General features: G+C 33.5%; 2 protein-coding genes across 8 annotated transcripts; both read right to left on the reverse strand.

Moving 5' to 3' along the window:
* Positions 1-493: 493 nt before the first annotated feature.
* LOC108467487 (mediator of RNA polymerase II transcription subunit 18) lies at positions 494-3,420 on the reverse strand. Of its 3 annotated transcripts, none has more exons than XM_017768112.2 (7): positions 3,255-3,420; positions 2,570-2,703; positions 1,870-2,030; positions 1,676-1,775; positions 1,383-1,440; positions 944-1,300; positions 494-791 (listed from the first exon to the last, which is right to left on the reverse strand). In XM_017768112.2, the coding sequence occupies exons 3-7, from the start codon at positions 1,903-1,905 to the stop codon at positions 689-691; spliced, it is 654 nt and encodes a 217-aa protein (XP_017623601.1). In that variant the 5' UTR covers positions 1,906-2,030; positions 2,570-2,703; positions 3,255-3,420; the 3' UTR covers positions 494-688. The 3 variants fall into 3 exon arrangements, with proteins under 3 accessions (XP_017623601.1, XP_017623599.1, XP_017623602.1); XM_017768110.2 differs by having other exon boundaries at positions 3,093-3,420; XM_017768113.2 differs by having other exon boundaries at positions 2,989-3,420.
* Positions 3,421-5,384: 1,964 nt separating this feature from the next.
* Positions 5,385-15,642, reverse strand: LOC108470104 (cytochrome c oxidase assembly protein COX11, mitochondrial-like). Of its 5 annotated transcripts, none has more exons than XM_053021973.1 (10): positions 15,435-15,642; positions 14,807-14,884; positions 9,513-9,631; positions 8,783-8,878; positions 8,221-8,569; positions 8,060-8,112; positions 7,195-7,267; positions 7,006-7,110; positions 5,845-5,925; positions 5,385-5,775 (listed from the first exon to the last, which is right to left on the reverse strand). In XM_053021973.1, the coding sequence occupies exons 5-10, from the start codon at positions 8,494-8,496 to the stop codon at positions 5,674-5,676; spliced, it is 690 nt and encodes a 229-aa protein (XP_052877933.1). In that variant the 5' UTR covers positions 8,497-8,569; positions 8,783-8,878; positions 9,513-9,631; positions 14,807-14,884; positions 15,435-15,642; the 3' UTR covers positions 5,385-5,673. The 5 variants fall into 5 exon arrangements, with proteins under 5 accessions (XP_052877933.1, XP_017626805.1, XP_017626808.1 ...); XM_017771316.2 differs by having other exon boundaries at positions 8,871-8,972; XM_017771319.2 differs by lacking the exon at positions 9,513-9,631.
* Positions 15,643-15,945: the final 303 nt, after the last annotated feature.

The following is a 15,945-nucleotide window of genomic DNA, read 5'->3' on the forward strand; positions in this document are numbered from 1 at the left end:
TGGAGAAAGAAATTTGAAAAACCAAGCGAGCAAACAATATAAAGAAGGGATATTTTGGTCCATCTATAATTTCGATTACATTTTCATTTCATCTGAAATGGAATCCCTATTCTTAGCCCTTGTCATGGAGTGACTATCACAGGCCATCCCGTAATAGCATCCATTTCCATTACGGGCCGGTTCGCCAACTCCCCTAACCAAACAAAGTAATAACTTAAACCCACCGAATAGACAAGTAGTAGTTATGGGATTACACTCAACCAAGCATGGTGTCAACACAAGCTAAGTCTTCAAATATGGTATTCGTTATTAATAAAATTTTCTAATTCCACAAATGAAATTAACAAAGTGATATATACCATAATTTAATATATATATTTTTAAAAATGTAAAACTTGTGGAAAATTCTTAACTCATTTGTGAAATAAACTATGCTTAACCTGATGATGGCTCATCTCACGAATATTAATTTCAAGAAGTTGTAGTATAGAAATTCTGTGTTTAAAGCTCAACTAACCTGTACACATCCCATCCAGAAGCTCCATAAATTCCCCCATCGTTTTTACAGTCTAATCATGTGTCTTGAGATTAAAACTACAGTGACATTATGTTTGATAGCCATATACGAGGAGAATGAATCAACTATGCAAAAGTACATAATCAACATTCTGCAATTTTACAAATCCAGTTACAAGGTTGTGCCCCCACCATCAGACATAAGAGATGCAGCAGCTGCAGCAGCCGTAGGCACAACACCGGTTGAAACACCTGGCTTTGACAAATGCAGCAGCCTGTAAAATTAAACACCACAAGCTTGTATCAGTTCAATAAAATACAACCATCTATAAATTAGTGTCAGTTTCTAAGCACATAGTAAAAATTGGATAAGATAGACAAGTTGGGCAATAATCATGCATGTTGAGAAGGCAGATTAATTTCTTACGGTGCAAGATATTCGCAGAAGGAAGACACAGCAGCAACGACTTCATTATAATTTTCCGATGTTGCAGGGGCGGTCACTTCTACCAGCTGTATACCAGGTGTTACTGGCACAGCCTCATCGGTTGCGTGCAGTTTTAGCATCTTATTAACAGATGAAACAGTTACTGTTATCTGAGCACCCCTTTGGAAATGAAAGGTGATTCCCACTCTCAGCAGCTCATGATCCAACTTGTATCCGAGTGCATAAAATAATCGAAGCACATTCTTGCTTGCTTTGCTTTCTACCATACTCCTAACCAGAACAGAAATTTGCTCTGCCCCAGCACCCCTCAATGCACCCCCAACATGTTTAACAGTCCTACAAACAATATAGAAGGCTATAAACATCCAAAATAACAATCAAATACCCAAAATTAACAAAACTAAAAATTCTGGTTTACCAAGTAGGTTCAGACTGCTCAAGATCACACAATAATCTGACCTCTGAAGCAACAAATCCTGTGAAATTCATAGCATTAGCAGCGCATAACCAAACAATTTGATCAAGAGGTTTATTAATTACTAGTCTTATATTACAAATAAAGCAAGTGATGACTCATGAATAACTACATGATTAAGCAGGAAATTCATTTACAAGAAAAACCAAAAAGCAAAAATTGCTTCTATCATCTGATACTTCATAGGCTTGTAAGAAAAATTAGAACTTTGGCAAAGTGAGAACGTGAATACTTACCAAGATTTGGGCCACTTTTAAGGCAAATTTCATGGACTCTTAAGCGTTCTTTATTAACCCCACAAAGACCCTGAAGTAGAATTTCGAGTGCTTCAACGTACTGCAAATCTCAAAAAAAAAGAACAGAAACCAAAATCTTCTTAACATGATTTCCAAAGTTGGTTAAAAAAAGTACTTTTGGCATGAATTTTTACCTGTGTCTCTATAATTCCTTGAACAACACATTCCATTTTTACGACTTCTGCATTCAAACCTTATTGTTTTGAACAATGAAATGCAGCAGGCAACTGATAGAGGAGCTCACTATGAAACCCTTTTTCTTCTTTTTGAATATTGAAATGGGAGTTGAAATGTGCTGTCACCGACCCAAAAACAAATTACAGGCTGAAACTTCAAAATGTTTTTTCTTGGATTGTTTGACCCAATGTAAGCCCAGTATCTGACTACCTTTTTTCTATTACATCTATATCTATATATACTACACATAATATTTTCACCCTCATTAAGTAATAGGGTTATGTTGGATTTTCACTAAATCTTTTCAATTGAATAAATATTTTTTCCAGGTTGTATGAAGCAAGCCTAACTGCCTAAGGCTAAGGATTCCAATGAATATATGATCTTAAAAATTATGCCATTTATTCCTCAAAATTGATTTAAAATCCTAAATTAAGTGAAAATTTTAACCACGAGTAAAGAATGCCACAAACTTCTGAGATCCAAGTATGCAAATGGGAAGAAAAAACTAATGTTGTTTAGAGGACCTACAAAGCAATAGTTCTTAACTTGGATGAGCTTAAATCAAACAAGTGCAGATGCAGTAACACCCACTTTGAATAACTGGGGAAGTTTCTTAGTGTCATAACTCTAGAAGCTAAAAGTATTAAATTTTACCTTTGTTGGCGAAGTTTCTCAGCCACAGGATCAAGGGGCTCTTATTTAGCTACTTCAACAGTTTCCCCTTTCTTTTCAGTAGCTTTTGATGCAGGTTTCTTAGGGGCCTTCTCTTCAAGACCTCTTGAGACAGCCTGTTGATAACAATTAAGGAAACAACACATCAACACAAGCAAATAGTTTTTCTCTATTATCAAATATATAACACAAATATCTTTTCTGCAATAGCATTCTTTGCACAGAATGACCATAGAAAACATCTAACAACTTACATATGTAACAAGTAATCTATGCTAATGAAGACAAAACACAGATCTTCAACAGTATAATAGCAATTAAGGAGAAGGTGAACTACTTTAAGTAATTAAAAAGCTAAGAATGTGATGGTATAATCCAATACTAAGGTGAAAGAGAACTACTGTGAGCAGTCTGAGCATTCAACAATACTTTCACAAACCAAATCTAAAGATCTTTCAAACAGAAAATTAATCAATTAAATAGAAGGAAAAGAAGAAGAGAAAACCCTGTTTTCCAAATGATTTTGATATATATGTTTATGTCATTGAACTTGCAAATTGGAGAATGGCAGACAAAGGGCGAGACCAAGACAGAGAGAGTTCTGCATTTGGTTCTAAACCAAGATAGAAACTAGCAGATTTGGGTGAGTGAGGAGTTTGTTACTAACATTACTTTAGGGTCAAGATGATTTGTGGTGGAAACAATGGTGAATACTGATGCAACAATGGAAGTTTAATTTTTGCTTCCTCTACCTCCCATGGCTAAATTACAATATAGATGGGGGCCAATGAATTGTTATTCAGGCTGCACTCGAAATACAATTGGAAAAAAGGGCTAAATGACATGACGCATAAAAACAAATTCCTTTCAACCAAACACATGTTTAGTAGGGCCCTTAAATAGATAGCACATTACATTGAACCAAAAATGGTGTTAGTGTCAGATTTAAATTCAACATGTTATGCAATATGATAAGTTCTTAACTATTTAGTTACTATTACCACATTTTAATTACTAAGGGTACATTTGGTTCACTATAGTTCTAATGAAATAGGGTTGTAATTGAATAGAGCTGTAATAAGTAATTCAACTGTTTGGTTGAATAGAATGGAATAAAACTGTAATAGTATTATTATGTTTGGTTAAATGGAATGATGTTGTAATAGCTTAAGGAAAAAAACTAAAATGATCAAATTACCCTTAGCTAATTTTTTTAGGTAGATGATTATTGTTTTGTTATTAAATTTTAATAAGATTATTATTGAAAATAATTTAATAAAATAATAAATAATTTAACCATATTTTAACATAATTATTATTAAATATAATTTAATAAAAAATATAATTTAATAACATTCTTAATCTAATTATTATTATATGAATTAAAAATTAAAATATATCATACTATAAAAAATATATAATCTACTTTATTATTTTTAAACTACAATGCATATTTAATGTGCTAAAATATCATTAATGAAACAAATAATTTAATTATTCTACAATAAAAATAAAATATTAGAAGTAATAAATAACTTGAAAATTATATTTCACATTCAAGCATAATATTCATATATTAACAAAAAGTTACAAGCCAAAAGTTGTAAGGACCAAGTCGATAGTCAAATTGATTTTACCACTAATTTATCAATGAATTAATTAATTAAATTATTAAAAAATTATAAAAATAATATTTATAAAAATTAAAAACCGATTAACTAGTTTTTTAACCTAATTCAACAATTTATATAAATACATAAGGCGACCAATTTGATGCCTTTTCCAACTTGGATACCCAACCTAAGGCAACCAATTTGATGTCTTTTCTAACTTGATACTCAACCAATTCCTGATTAAACCAACCAATTTGATCAAATCCAAACATCCATGATGAACCAATTTGATCAAATCCAAACATCCATGATGAACCAATTTGATCAAATCCAAATAGATTCATGAATTTATTTGATAATCAAACCCAAAAATAGTTGAAGGAAATAAAATCTCAAATCATTCTGGTAATTAATTATTGTAGACATGATCCAATGAACATCAAACAAGTGCATTCTTCATCAATGAACTTTGACATTGTAAAGAAAATAGAATTATGAGGAAATCGATAGAAACCAACAACAAATCTAGGTTTGATGTATTGCTTCCTTTGTCTAATGAGGCAAAGCATTCATCACTTACACTCAGTGGATAGAAGAGCATTGGCTTATTATACAAAAAGATTCAGAAGCAGATGATACCATAGTTGAATTTAAAGTTAAATGCAGATTCTTCTAATAAAAGAGGAAGTGGATGACGAATTTGCAAGGCTTAGGCTGCCTTTTTTTTCTTTTTCTTTTAAAGTTACACTTGGGATAGGGTTCCCATCTTCCACAGTTGATAGAAATATTATTCCTTGTACCGAAATGAATTGGTTTAGTATTTTTATATATGGTATCAACAACTTCATCACACTAACTTACAAGTGTTAAAACATTAGATATAAAATAAAAATTATTATTATAAATTTAAACTTACTACGAATGAAAAACATTTTCTTTATTGTTGTCGCAAACAAATCATATATATCACTAAATATTAGCAATTAAAATTAGTTTATTACTAACTCATATATTAAAACCTACCATTTTTAGTTAATTTGATTATGTTCATTTTTTTCCTTTTCAATGCACAAGATCTCTTGAATTATATCAAGAGATTACGATGAATATGCTCGTGTATGTACTTGGTATGATTGAAAACTCACAACGACCAACGCAGACAAACAGTGATAGGAACTCCATAGTAGATAAAACACATACGGACAGTGACATCGCATTTACTCCATACTAGAACAGCCAAGGATTTTACACAAGTTCTGCACTTCCTTGGTATGAAGAGGGAGGAGCCTGGTACAAAAATAGACTGTTTCCCCCATAAAGAGGTTAAAGGAGACTGTAATAACAAAATAATTCCGACAAAAGAATGTTTCTTCTCCCTCTTCTCCCAGTATATGAAAATGGGATCCTAACCAATAGTTTTTATTCTCATGTGAATGATATTCTATTTTCACTATGAATTTATATATCCCCCTTCTATTCTTCGGAAACCTTGAAAAAAGTATATGATAAAATCAGGTTGTTTATACCATCCATTCGGGCATCTGTGTCAAACTCAGGATCTATGTAGAAGAAAACCTGCAAGAAAGTACAGGTTAGTTGACAATCACCAACTAGTTTTGCCTTTTCAACAGTAAAAAGGCTTACAGGCATGTCAATCTGCTCTCCAGGAAGAAGACGCTGCTCCTCAAAGCAAAAGCACTGGATTTTATTGAAATAAACAGCAGCCTGAAGAGGAACACGAACAAGCAAGAAACCGAGTCAAAGCTTTAAGGCTTGTGATATGATAATGACAAACATTACCAGTAAGTTAATGTGTTCCAATGTAATCAATTTTTTCGCCCTAAAGGTTTTTTTGCTTCCACTTTCTAGCTTATCATCTCATAAGAAGCTCATTGTATTTCACCTAATGTTTCTTTGGTCATCCAATTTGTAGAAAAGGATAATCAAACTATGTAAAATAAAAAATAAAAAAATTAGAGGATAAAGAAAGCCAAGTATTGGTACAAACATATGAAAATAACTGCGTGGTTCGAAAGTGAGCTTTAACCTGCCTCACGGGCCATCTTCAGGATTGGAATTCTATCTTAGCTATTGGATATTTTAGGCCTATCTTACATAAATATTTTTTCCTTTGTTGCTTGCAAAAGGAAAATTAAAACAAGAGTTGATTGCAATAATTTTATCTCAAACTTGAAGATACCCTCATTAAGAAATATTCCGATTAAATTAACAGTTGTAATACAGATTCTTCCTGGCTAAGACCATTAGAAAAACAATATTGCAGATTCTCCTATTGTGACACCTAGAAGCCCCAATGGCAAACTATAAATATAAAATAATGATACCGGAAACCTTCAAACATGCTTTATAAGAGATTAGGCATAGACTCATGCGGGTTCCACTGAAAAATTCCAGAAATAAATTTAGACACGGAGTGAGAAAGAGAAAAGGAAGTGTATGTCATGGAATCTATGACATGCACAAGAGGAAAAATGAGTAGCAGAGCTCAGCAGACAATTTTCTCAATCCAAACTAGAAATGTAGTAACAAGGATATGACACAGAATAAATTATTTGAACAATAATATTGAAAGGAAGACTACTAAATCATGTACATAATTCAAGCCTAAACAGCACAAGTCAAACCTAAGCTAGCAAGAAATGGTTAAAAAGCCTAATGGCTCACACAACCAAATAACGTTTGAGAGGTTGACAAAGATCTAAACAAACACCAATAACTTAACTTTAGAAATAACAAATTTCAAAGATCCAAATTTCATAATGGAGCATGAGAAAGTATCAGTACCTTCATAGGGGTGACGTTATAAGTAGAGACACCAGTTATGGGTTTTGAACTTCGGTTTTCAGCAGTATAAAAAGCAAGAGCACTTTCTCCAGGCTTGACTCTCACCTAGCAGAAAAATAAAAAAAATAAGAAAATAATTGATAAAAGCACCACTCTACAGTGCCCCAAAACAACAGAGAAGTTAAGAACCTCTCTTTGAGTTGGAACAAATTTCCAGGGCATTCCGTCCGCCACATCAGCATTGAATTGCACTACTATCTCCCTAAAAGGATAAGAGAAAATTTCTCAAACAAAGGCATAGAAGTACAAGAAAGATCATATCGTGATGCAAGTCTAACAGCTTCATAATAGCATCTTTAGAAATGCATGAATTGAATTGAATCAAACTGGCTGATGTGAAGTGATGAATGATACCAAAATTTACCACCTCACTCCTATTTGTTACCCTCTTGTAAAAAAGTCGCATCTGTATAAAGAGTATAATCAGAAGGGAGTGATACCCTGCAATCTGTCTTATGACACCTTTTATGGTTTTGCCTCATAAAACATCCCATTCCCCTCTTGATTTGTTTCAGAAATAACATACTAAGACCATTATTGGTTTAAGTTGTTTCCCCATCATCCTCAAATGTTTCTTGCAACAAACAAGTTTCAACGTTTTCCCATCATTTTTCTAATAAGAAGAATGGTAACCGGTTTCTCATTGAGGGAATGAATAAAAGTTAGAATAAAGCCTTATCACTCTCATAGGAACTCGTTTCTGTCCCATTCTTCCACAAATCTCACTTTAAAAACAATAATAATAATAATAAATAATCATGATTACAACTAACCAAAGAAACATATACATATCTAAGCAGAAAATGTCAAAAAGTAGAACTGAGAATGTTACAAGCAGAAACAAACCCCAGAACCAGGTTCAACACATAAAACAGTACAAAAACTAAGCATTGAAATAGAATCACAATAAAATTAACAGAAAGGACATTATGATGATAATCATGAAAAATATAGATAAAGATAAGCTCTTACATCCAAAGCCTAGAAAGCGCACCTTGTTGCTACTGTCCCATCTTTTTCATGCCGAGCAATCTTTTCTTCAACACTCTAAAGAAAACAAGTATATGTTCTGGTTGAAAACCAATAGAAAAAAGAAAAGAAAAGCCTGAAAATAGTAAAATGATAGGATAAAAAATAGCACAAACTCAGCTTCACCTCACGTCGTTGGACAGTACCACCATACCCAGTAGCCTGGCAGAATCTTCGGTATAGTGGGACGGCAGCGTAACTACTTCCCACCATTGCAAACACTAATGCAGTAAGATACAAAAGAGTCTTTTTGGATTTCCGCTCAGTGGAAGCATGGGATGCATGAGAAGCATAGTGGCGCTGACTGCTAAAGGAAGATAATCTCACTAAACATCGAGAACCATAAGGATGGAAATCAAAAGACCTTGTTAGAGGCTTTGTGCTAAATTCCCATCTTGGCATCAGACCATTGTTGCCACACCCAGAAGAAGCTTTAAAGAACTTGTAACTCGAATATAAAGAATCAGGAAGAAACCTGGAGCATCAAAAAATGTTCACTCGGGTAATACACTTCTTAGAATAGCATGCTTGCATTAAGGTTGGGACTTGGGAGAAATATGAAATGGAAAAGAAAAAATTTTTGAACTCTGGATGTATCCAAATTTCAGAGAATTACCCTTTAAAGGCTAAAGCAAGTCTGTGAAAGAATAATTTAGATTATTAGGCTTTTACAACCAAGCATAAATACCTGTGTCTTAGTTCTTCAAGTAAAAGTTCCAAATGGCACAAGCAAAATTAAAAGGCCCAAATTTGTATATTGGTAACATGGTGATTACCTTGATTCCTGTGACAAAATCCGTAGATTATTCGAGTGATTCAAGAGAGAAATTCTACTTGAAATTCTTGACCATGACATGATGTTAGGCACCTATGTGTCACTGCAAGTGCAGCAGCAAAAAAGAAAGCAATGAACATTGAACAATAAATTCTACTAGAAAATCTTGACCATGACATTATGTTAGGCACCTATAGCAATTGAATTCGAATTTCAGTTTGGTTATAACAAGTTACAATAAAATCAAACCAAATCAGAAATGATAAAAGGAAGTCTATATATATTCATTATAATCAAACACAAGAATGGCTTTCTTTAACAAAAAAGTTTCCCAATGAAAAATTTTTAAAACAAAGAAATTAGATATAACAAATACCAATAACTTTTCCACACCATATATATATAGCAGACTAAAGGCAAACAATAGTCTACCAGTTCCAAATTCGAAGGAGCAAAGCAGTGTTTCGCATAAAAGAAACATATGATATGGTAGCCACTATCAAACTAATCAAAAGCATAGACTAATTTACTCAAAAAGGACCAAATTTTGAGCAGGAACGAGTCGAATAAAAGTAACCCATATCAGAACTAAGGACATAAAGCTTGAAATGAAATGATGAAATTAATAACGAGAGCTTTATACCTTGGAAAGGGTATTAGCCAAAACTGAGGATGGAATCCCAAATTAGTAATTGTAGCGTCTTCTCCTCGGTTTCAGCCTTGGAGCTTCTGGAAAAGTTGGAAGCTTGAAAGCGTGGGTAGCTGAAAGAAAGGAGCCGCTTTAGCCTTCACAGGAAGCGAGACGAGAGCAAAGGGAAAAATAAAACTAAACAATAGGGTTTGTCAAAGGGTTGGTCAGGATAGAAGCATGAAAAAGAGTGAGAAGGTTGGAAGGAAATGGGAAGAAGAATGAAAAAAAGAAGATGCTTCAGACGTGAGAATGAAAAAGAGGGAGAGGTTGGAAGGAAATGGGAAGAATGAAAAAAAGAAGTTGCTTCAGACGTGAGAATGAAAAAGAGGGAGAAGGGTAAAGTTGAAATCACACACGCTGAATGGGTATTTCGTGAGTAGAGTGCCGAATGGTAAACGGCAGTTTTGCCTTGAATAAGGCTGTATGGAATAGGGCTGCAATAGCCCATTACAGCCAACCAAATAATGGAATAGGAATGGGTAACTCAATTCAGCTGTAATGGTTTAGCATTATAGTCAACCAAACATACTGTAAACGAATAACATTCTAAATAAATAAATATTTTATTAATTACCATAAAATCTAATTAATATATGATTGATAATTAATATTGTTTCAAATTCTTAGGGATTAAATTTAGGAGTTTTATTCTCTTTCCTTATTTACACTATACAAACTTGTATATAAATAGGCTAACTCAAGAAATGAAATATAAGTAACTTTTCATTAATCTATTTTTTTCTTGTTTGCATTCTTCTCTTTGTATTCATCAACATGGTATCAAAGCCACTTGGCTCTATTCAATGAGTTCGTGTTTGTTGTTTGGAACACGAATCATTAGGGTATTTTGTTGTTTCCACTAGCACAGGAAGGTACGCCACTAGCTCGACAACTAAACTGCTAATTCCGGTGTCCAAGGGGTCCGCATGTAAGCACCATGCGCCGCCAAAAGATCCAAGTACTCTCTTCACGTGCGGACGCATGTGGGCACGTGGGGCAGTGTTAGGCCACGGCTTCCGTCTCCAACATCGACTTCTTGGTCCAATTATAGCCCGATGGTCTAATGCTTGATCAATTGAAGATCCGTGGGTCTTTTTATTTTTATTTTTATTCTTTAAGGTTTCACATTGTTTGGGTACTATTCACGAGCATTGTTTGGATACTGCTCAACACTGTTTGAGTACTACTCAGGATTGTTTTGGACCATTTTTAGTGTTTCCTTTTGTTGGTTTTGCTACCTTCCGTCTTATTGTGGCTCCTTTTGCTTCATTTATGGATTCAGCTAAATCTAATGCATGTTTTATTTTCTTCATTCAAATTGGTCATCAATCAGAATCTACATATCATGACAGGTAATCCCAATCCTTCTCTACCTTTCAATCACAAGATTCACCTTCTCTTATTGTTAATGCTAATGGAATCACTTATAAAGTTGTTGGTTCTGAAAGTACTAACCTAATTTCATTTATCACCTTATCATCAGTATTAAATTTACCTAAACTCACCTTTAATTTAATCTCAGTCAGTAAACTTAACCGTGACCTAAAATGCACCATCTCATTTTTTCCACCATTGTCTTTTGCAGGATCTTGTGACGAAACGCACTATTGGTAAAGGATATGCATTTGATGGTCTTTGTATTTTCGACTCGTGGGTTCCTTGATTCGTTACTTGTCCTAATGTTCTCTATCCGATCAAAGCACATTGTCAATTGGGACATCCTTCTCTTTCTTTGTTGAATAAGTTATGTCCACAATTTCAAAACCTACCTTTGTTAGAATGTGAAGCATGTCACTTTGTGAAGCATCGACGGAGCCCCTTAAGCCCGAGATCTAACAAATGATCTAATTCCAGTTTTGAATTAGTACACTCAAATGTTTGGGGACCATATTCGGTAGAATTTAAACCTAGATTCTAGTATTTTGTTACGTTTGTGGATGATTATTCTCCAATAACATGGATATATTTTATGAAAAATCACTCAGAGGTGAATATATTTTATGAAAAATCAGTCAGAGGTGTTTTTTCATTTTCGGACTTTTTGTGCTAAGATAAGAATTCAGTTTGGTGTGCCTATCCAAATTTTGCGCAAAGATAATGCTAAAGAATGCTTTTCCAAATCTTACAAAGCCTTTATGATCCAAAATGGGATTTTTCATCAATCCTCATGTTGACACGCCATCTCATAATGGGGTAGCTGAACGGAAAAACAGGCATCTCCTAGAGACAATTAGAGTTCTTTTATTTCAAACAAAAATTCCTAAATAATTTTGGACTGATGCTATTTCAACAACCTATTTTTTGATCAATCGCATGCCTTTCTCCGTACTGGATGGTGATAACCCATACAATGTTCTATTTCCATCAAAACCATTATTTCCGATGAAACCAAGAATTTTCAAGTGTACCTGTTTTGTTCGAGATGTTCGGCCTCATGTCACTAAGTTGGATCCAAAATCCTTAAAAGTTTATTTTTAGGGATATTCTTGCCTTCAAGAGGGATACCGATGTTATAGTCCAGACCTCAAGAAATATTTGGTGTTTACAAATGTTGCATTCTCAAACCAAGTATCATTCTTTTCAAAAGAATCGCCTTAAAATCTTCCAAGACAAGGGGAGGAAGATGATTGATTAATGTACACTGTCACTAATCCAACTCCGCCATTGGCTACTCAAGTTTCCTCCAGACAAAAAGAGACTCATGATACATGTCTGATACCTGTTTCTTCATTATCAAATCCAACCCTTTTACCAGTGTTTCCACTGTCTGATCCAACCCCAAGTGACCTTAACCTTCCCATTGCTCTACGTAAAGGTAAACACCAATGTACCTATCCTATTTCTAATTTTGTTTCATATAACCATTTGTCTCCTTGCTCTTTAATTGTATCCCTAGATTCTATTTCTATTCCTAAGACAATTCTAGAGGCTTTGAATCATCTTAGTTGGTGTGATGCGATGTTGGAGGAAATACATGCATTAGATGAAAATGGTACTTGGGACCTAGTGGATTTACTTGTTAGTAAACATGTTGAGTGCAAATGGGTATTCAACATTAAGGTAAATCCAAATGGCTCAATTGCTAGACTTGAAGCTAGATTAGTTGCAAAAGGTTATGCTAACACTTATGGTGTGGATTATTCAAATACTCTCTCATGTGGCAAAACTCACCTCTGTTCATCTATTCATCTCATTAGCCACTTTTCATAATTGACCTTTTCACCAATTAGATATAAAGAACATCTTTCTTCATGGGGACCTCCAAGAAGAAGTATATATGGAGCAACCACTTGGATTTGTTGCTCAGGGAAAGTATGAAAAAGTCTGTCATCTGAAAAAATCTCTTTATTGATTGAAACAAAGCCCTTGTGCTTGGTTTAGAAAGTTCAATGAGCTGGTTCAATAGTTTGGGTTGAAGAAAAGCAATTGTGATCATTCTGTGTTTTATAAATGATATGAGGCTAGAGTTATTCTTCTTGTAGTATATGTTGATGACATTGTTATTACAAGAGATGATGCTGCATGGATCTCATCTCTAAAGTATTTTTAGGATACCATGTTCCACACAAAAGATTTAGGTCAATTGAAGTATTTTTCGAGGATAGAAGTGATGAGATGCAAGAAAGGAATTTTTTACGTCTCAGTAAAAGCATGTTATCTACTAGCAAAAATTGGAAAGTTGGTAGCCAAACCTTGTACTATTCCAATGGTTACCAATGTGTCTCTTACAAAGATGATGGTGATTTCTTTGATGACCCTAAGAGGTATAGAAGGATAGTTGGGAAATCATATTATCTCACCGGTAACTCCTTCGGATATTGCATTTGTTGAGAGTATTGTTAGCCAGTTTATGTCTGCCCCCATTGTCAAACATTGGGCAGCCCTAGAGCAGATCTTATGTTACTTGAAAAGAGCTCCTGGACAGAACATATTATACAACAATCATGGGCATACCCGTATCGAGTGTTTTGCAAATGTTGATTGGGCCAAATCTAAGATAGATAAGAGGTCTACTACTGGATATTGTGTTTTTGTTGGTGGAAACTTAGTATCATGGAGGAGCAAGAAGCAAAATGTTGAATCTCAGTCTAGTGCAGAATTGAAATAAGGCTATGGCACAGCCCACGTGTGAAATTATGTGGATATGACATCTGTTAACTGAAATTGGGTTGGAGTATTCCTCAACAGCAAAGCTCTTGTGCAATAATCGAGTAACTCTTCATGAAAGAACCAAACACATCGAGATTTATTGTCACTTTATTCAGGAGAAAATTTTGGACAATTCAATCTCCATAGGTTATGTGAAGACAAGAGAACAACTTACTGATTTGTTTACAAAGGCACGAAACGGGTTAACTATTTATGTAACAAGTGGAGCATGATCAATACCTATGCTCCAGCTTAAGGGGGGGTGTTACAGATTCTTAGGGATTAAATTTAGGAGTTTTATTTTGTGTCCTTATTTACACTATATAAACTTGTATATAAATAGGCTAACTCTAGAGATGAAATATAAATAACTTTTCATCAGTCTATTCTTATCTTGTTTTCATTCTTCTCTTCGTATCCATTAACAATTACTTATTAAATAAATTAATTAATAATTGAAAATATTGATTTTTCTTTTAAGTTTAAATCAATTGAAAATGTTGAAGAGTGCAACGTCAAATTACAGTCCAAGCGGATGGACAATATTGCAGATTAATTTAAGGTCAACCCAAATACAAAACATTGATTTATGATGAAAACCTAAGACATTAATTTATCAAATAGTATCAAGACAGGTATAGTTTTATGGATTTGTTTCATCATAAATTAGTGTAACTTGGAAATAAAAATTAATTGATTATGAAGTTGAAAGTATCAAAATCTTACATCTTAGGTTTTAGTAACAAAAATAAAAGTAACTAATCAATTCAAGTTTTTTGCTCATCTAATCTAATCTAATCGAAGTGGACTGCATTATTGGGATACACTTAAGCATTCATCATAATTTTTTTATAAAAAAGTTGAAATGTACATGGATATTGTTATGATGCAATAACAGAAAAAACCAAAATTGAGGCTAACGTCTGAACTTGCATGTAATTCAAAAACTGATAGGAAACGATCCAAGTAGATGATATTTAGGCAAAGACTCGAGAGTCCAAACTAGTAAAAAATGAAAAGTTAAGTCATAAATTGTTAATTTTTAGAATTATTTTTCAAACGTGATAAAAAAAAGTTGATGGAATTATGAAGCAAACCTTTTATTACTCAAAGATCAAAACTTTTCTAGGAAAGAAGAGACTTTTCGGGAAAATGAAGAGAATAGTTTGAGAAACCTGCAAAAAAAAAGTCATAGTGAAATTGTTAGTAAATAAACTACATTGGTAGCTGAAATATATACATTGAAATTCATTGAATAAAAAATGCAGCATAATGCTTCTTGAAACAAATGAAAACTAGTTCTCAAATTCAGTTCAATTCCTCTGCTTTCTGAACTACCAAACAGAGTATTATTGATGAAAATAATTGATTTTGAATCCATAGTTCAACATCATACAACACTAAAATTTTCAACGTAAAACCAAAACTAAACTTAGAAACAAGAAAAACAACTCCCTGCCCACTCAAGGAACTACAAATTTTCCCAATTTCTCACTCAAAGAAAAACAGGAACTCATTGAGAAACCCAAGAACCCAATGTTTAAAAAATCTCCTAAAATTTCAAGCTTTTAACATTCGAGCAAACCAATCAACCAAGTTCGAAAAACCCAAATTATTATTGCTCTTAAAATAGTGATAACCAGCATGTAGATGAGATGCATCAGCCATCGCTGTAGAGAAATTTATTAAGAGATTTTATTGAAATTTAGATGCCAAATTACTTACTTCTGTTAACGTTGAAGGACCAATTCAGAATAGAAGGGGAGCAACCACCAAAAGAGATGACTGATTCAAAAGGCAAGATTTATACTTGCGGAGAGAAACGGTAGACAGAGAGAGGAGAAAGAATTAGGGTTTATTAATTTGGGATTTTGGGGACAGGGGAGAGAGAGACTGTAAGAAAATTGCTTAATTCATAAATCACCGCTAAATTATTCCCATTTTCTTTTTTTAATGGATTATTCCCATTTTCTTCGTATAAAAATTACCTAAAATGATATGTAAACTATTTTTTTTTATCAATGTTATATCAATCGGATCGAATCAATTGGTTCCATGAGAAATGATTAGAGTATCGATCTGAAAAAAAAATTTTAATCGATTAATTCAAAAATCGATATAGAGAGGTTGAATTGAATTTTTTTAATTTTTAATAAATTTTTAACTAGATTGATTAAATTGATCAGACTAAATAACTAATTAGTCGAGCGGTTCAACCATCAGACCAATTTAAAAA

This window comes from Gossypium arboreum, chromosome 11 (genome assembly GCF_025698485.1).
Source record: "Gossypium arboreum isolate Shixiya-1 chromosome 11, ASM2569848v2, whole genome shotgun sequence".
Lineage (NCBI taxonomy): Eukaryota > Viridiplantae > Streptophyta > Magnoliopsida > Malvales > Malvaceae > Gossypium > Gossypium arboreum.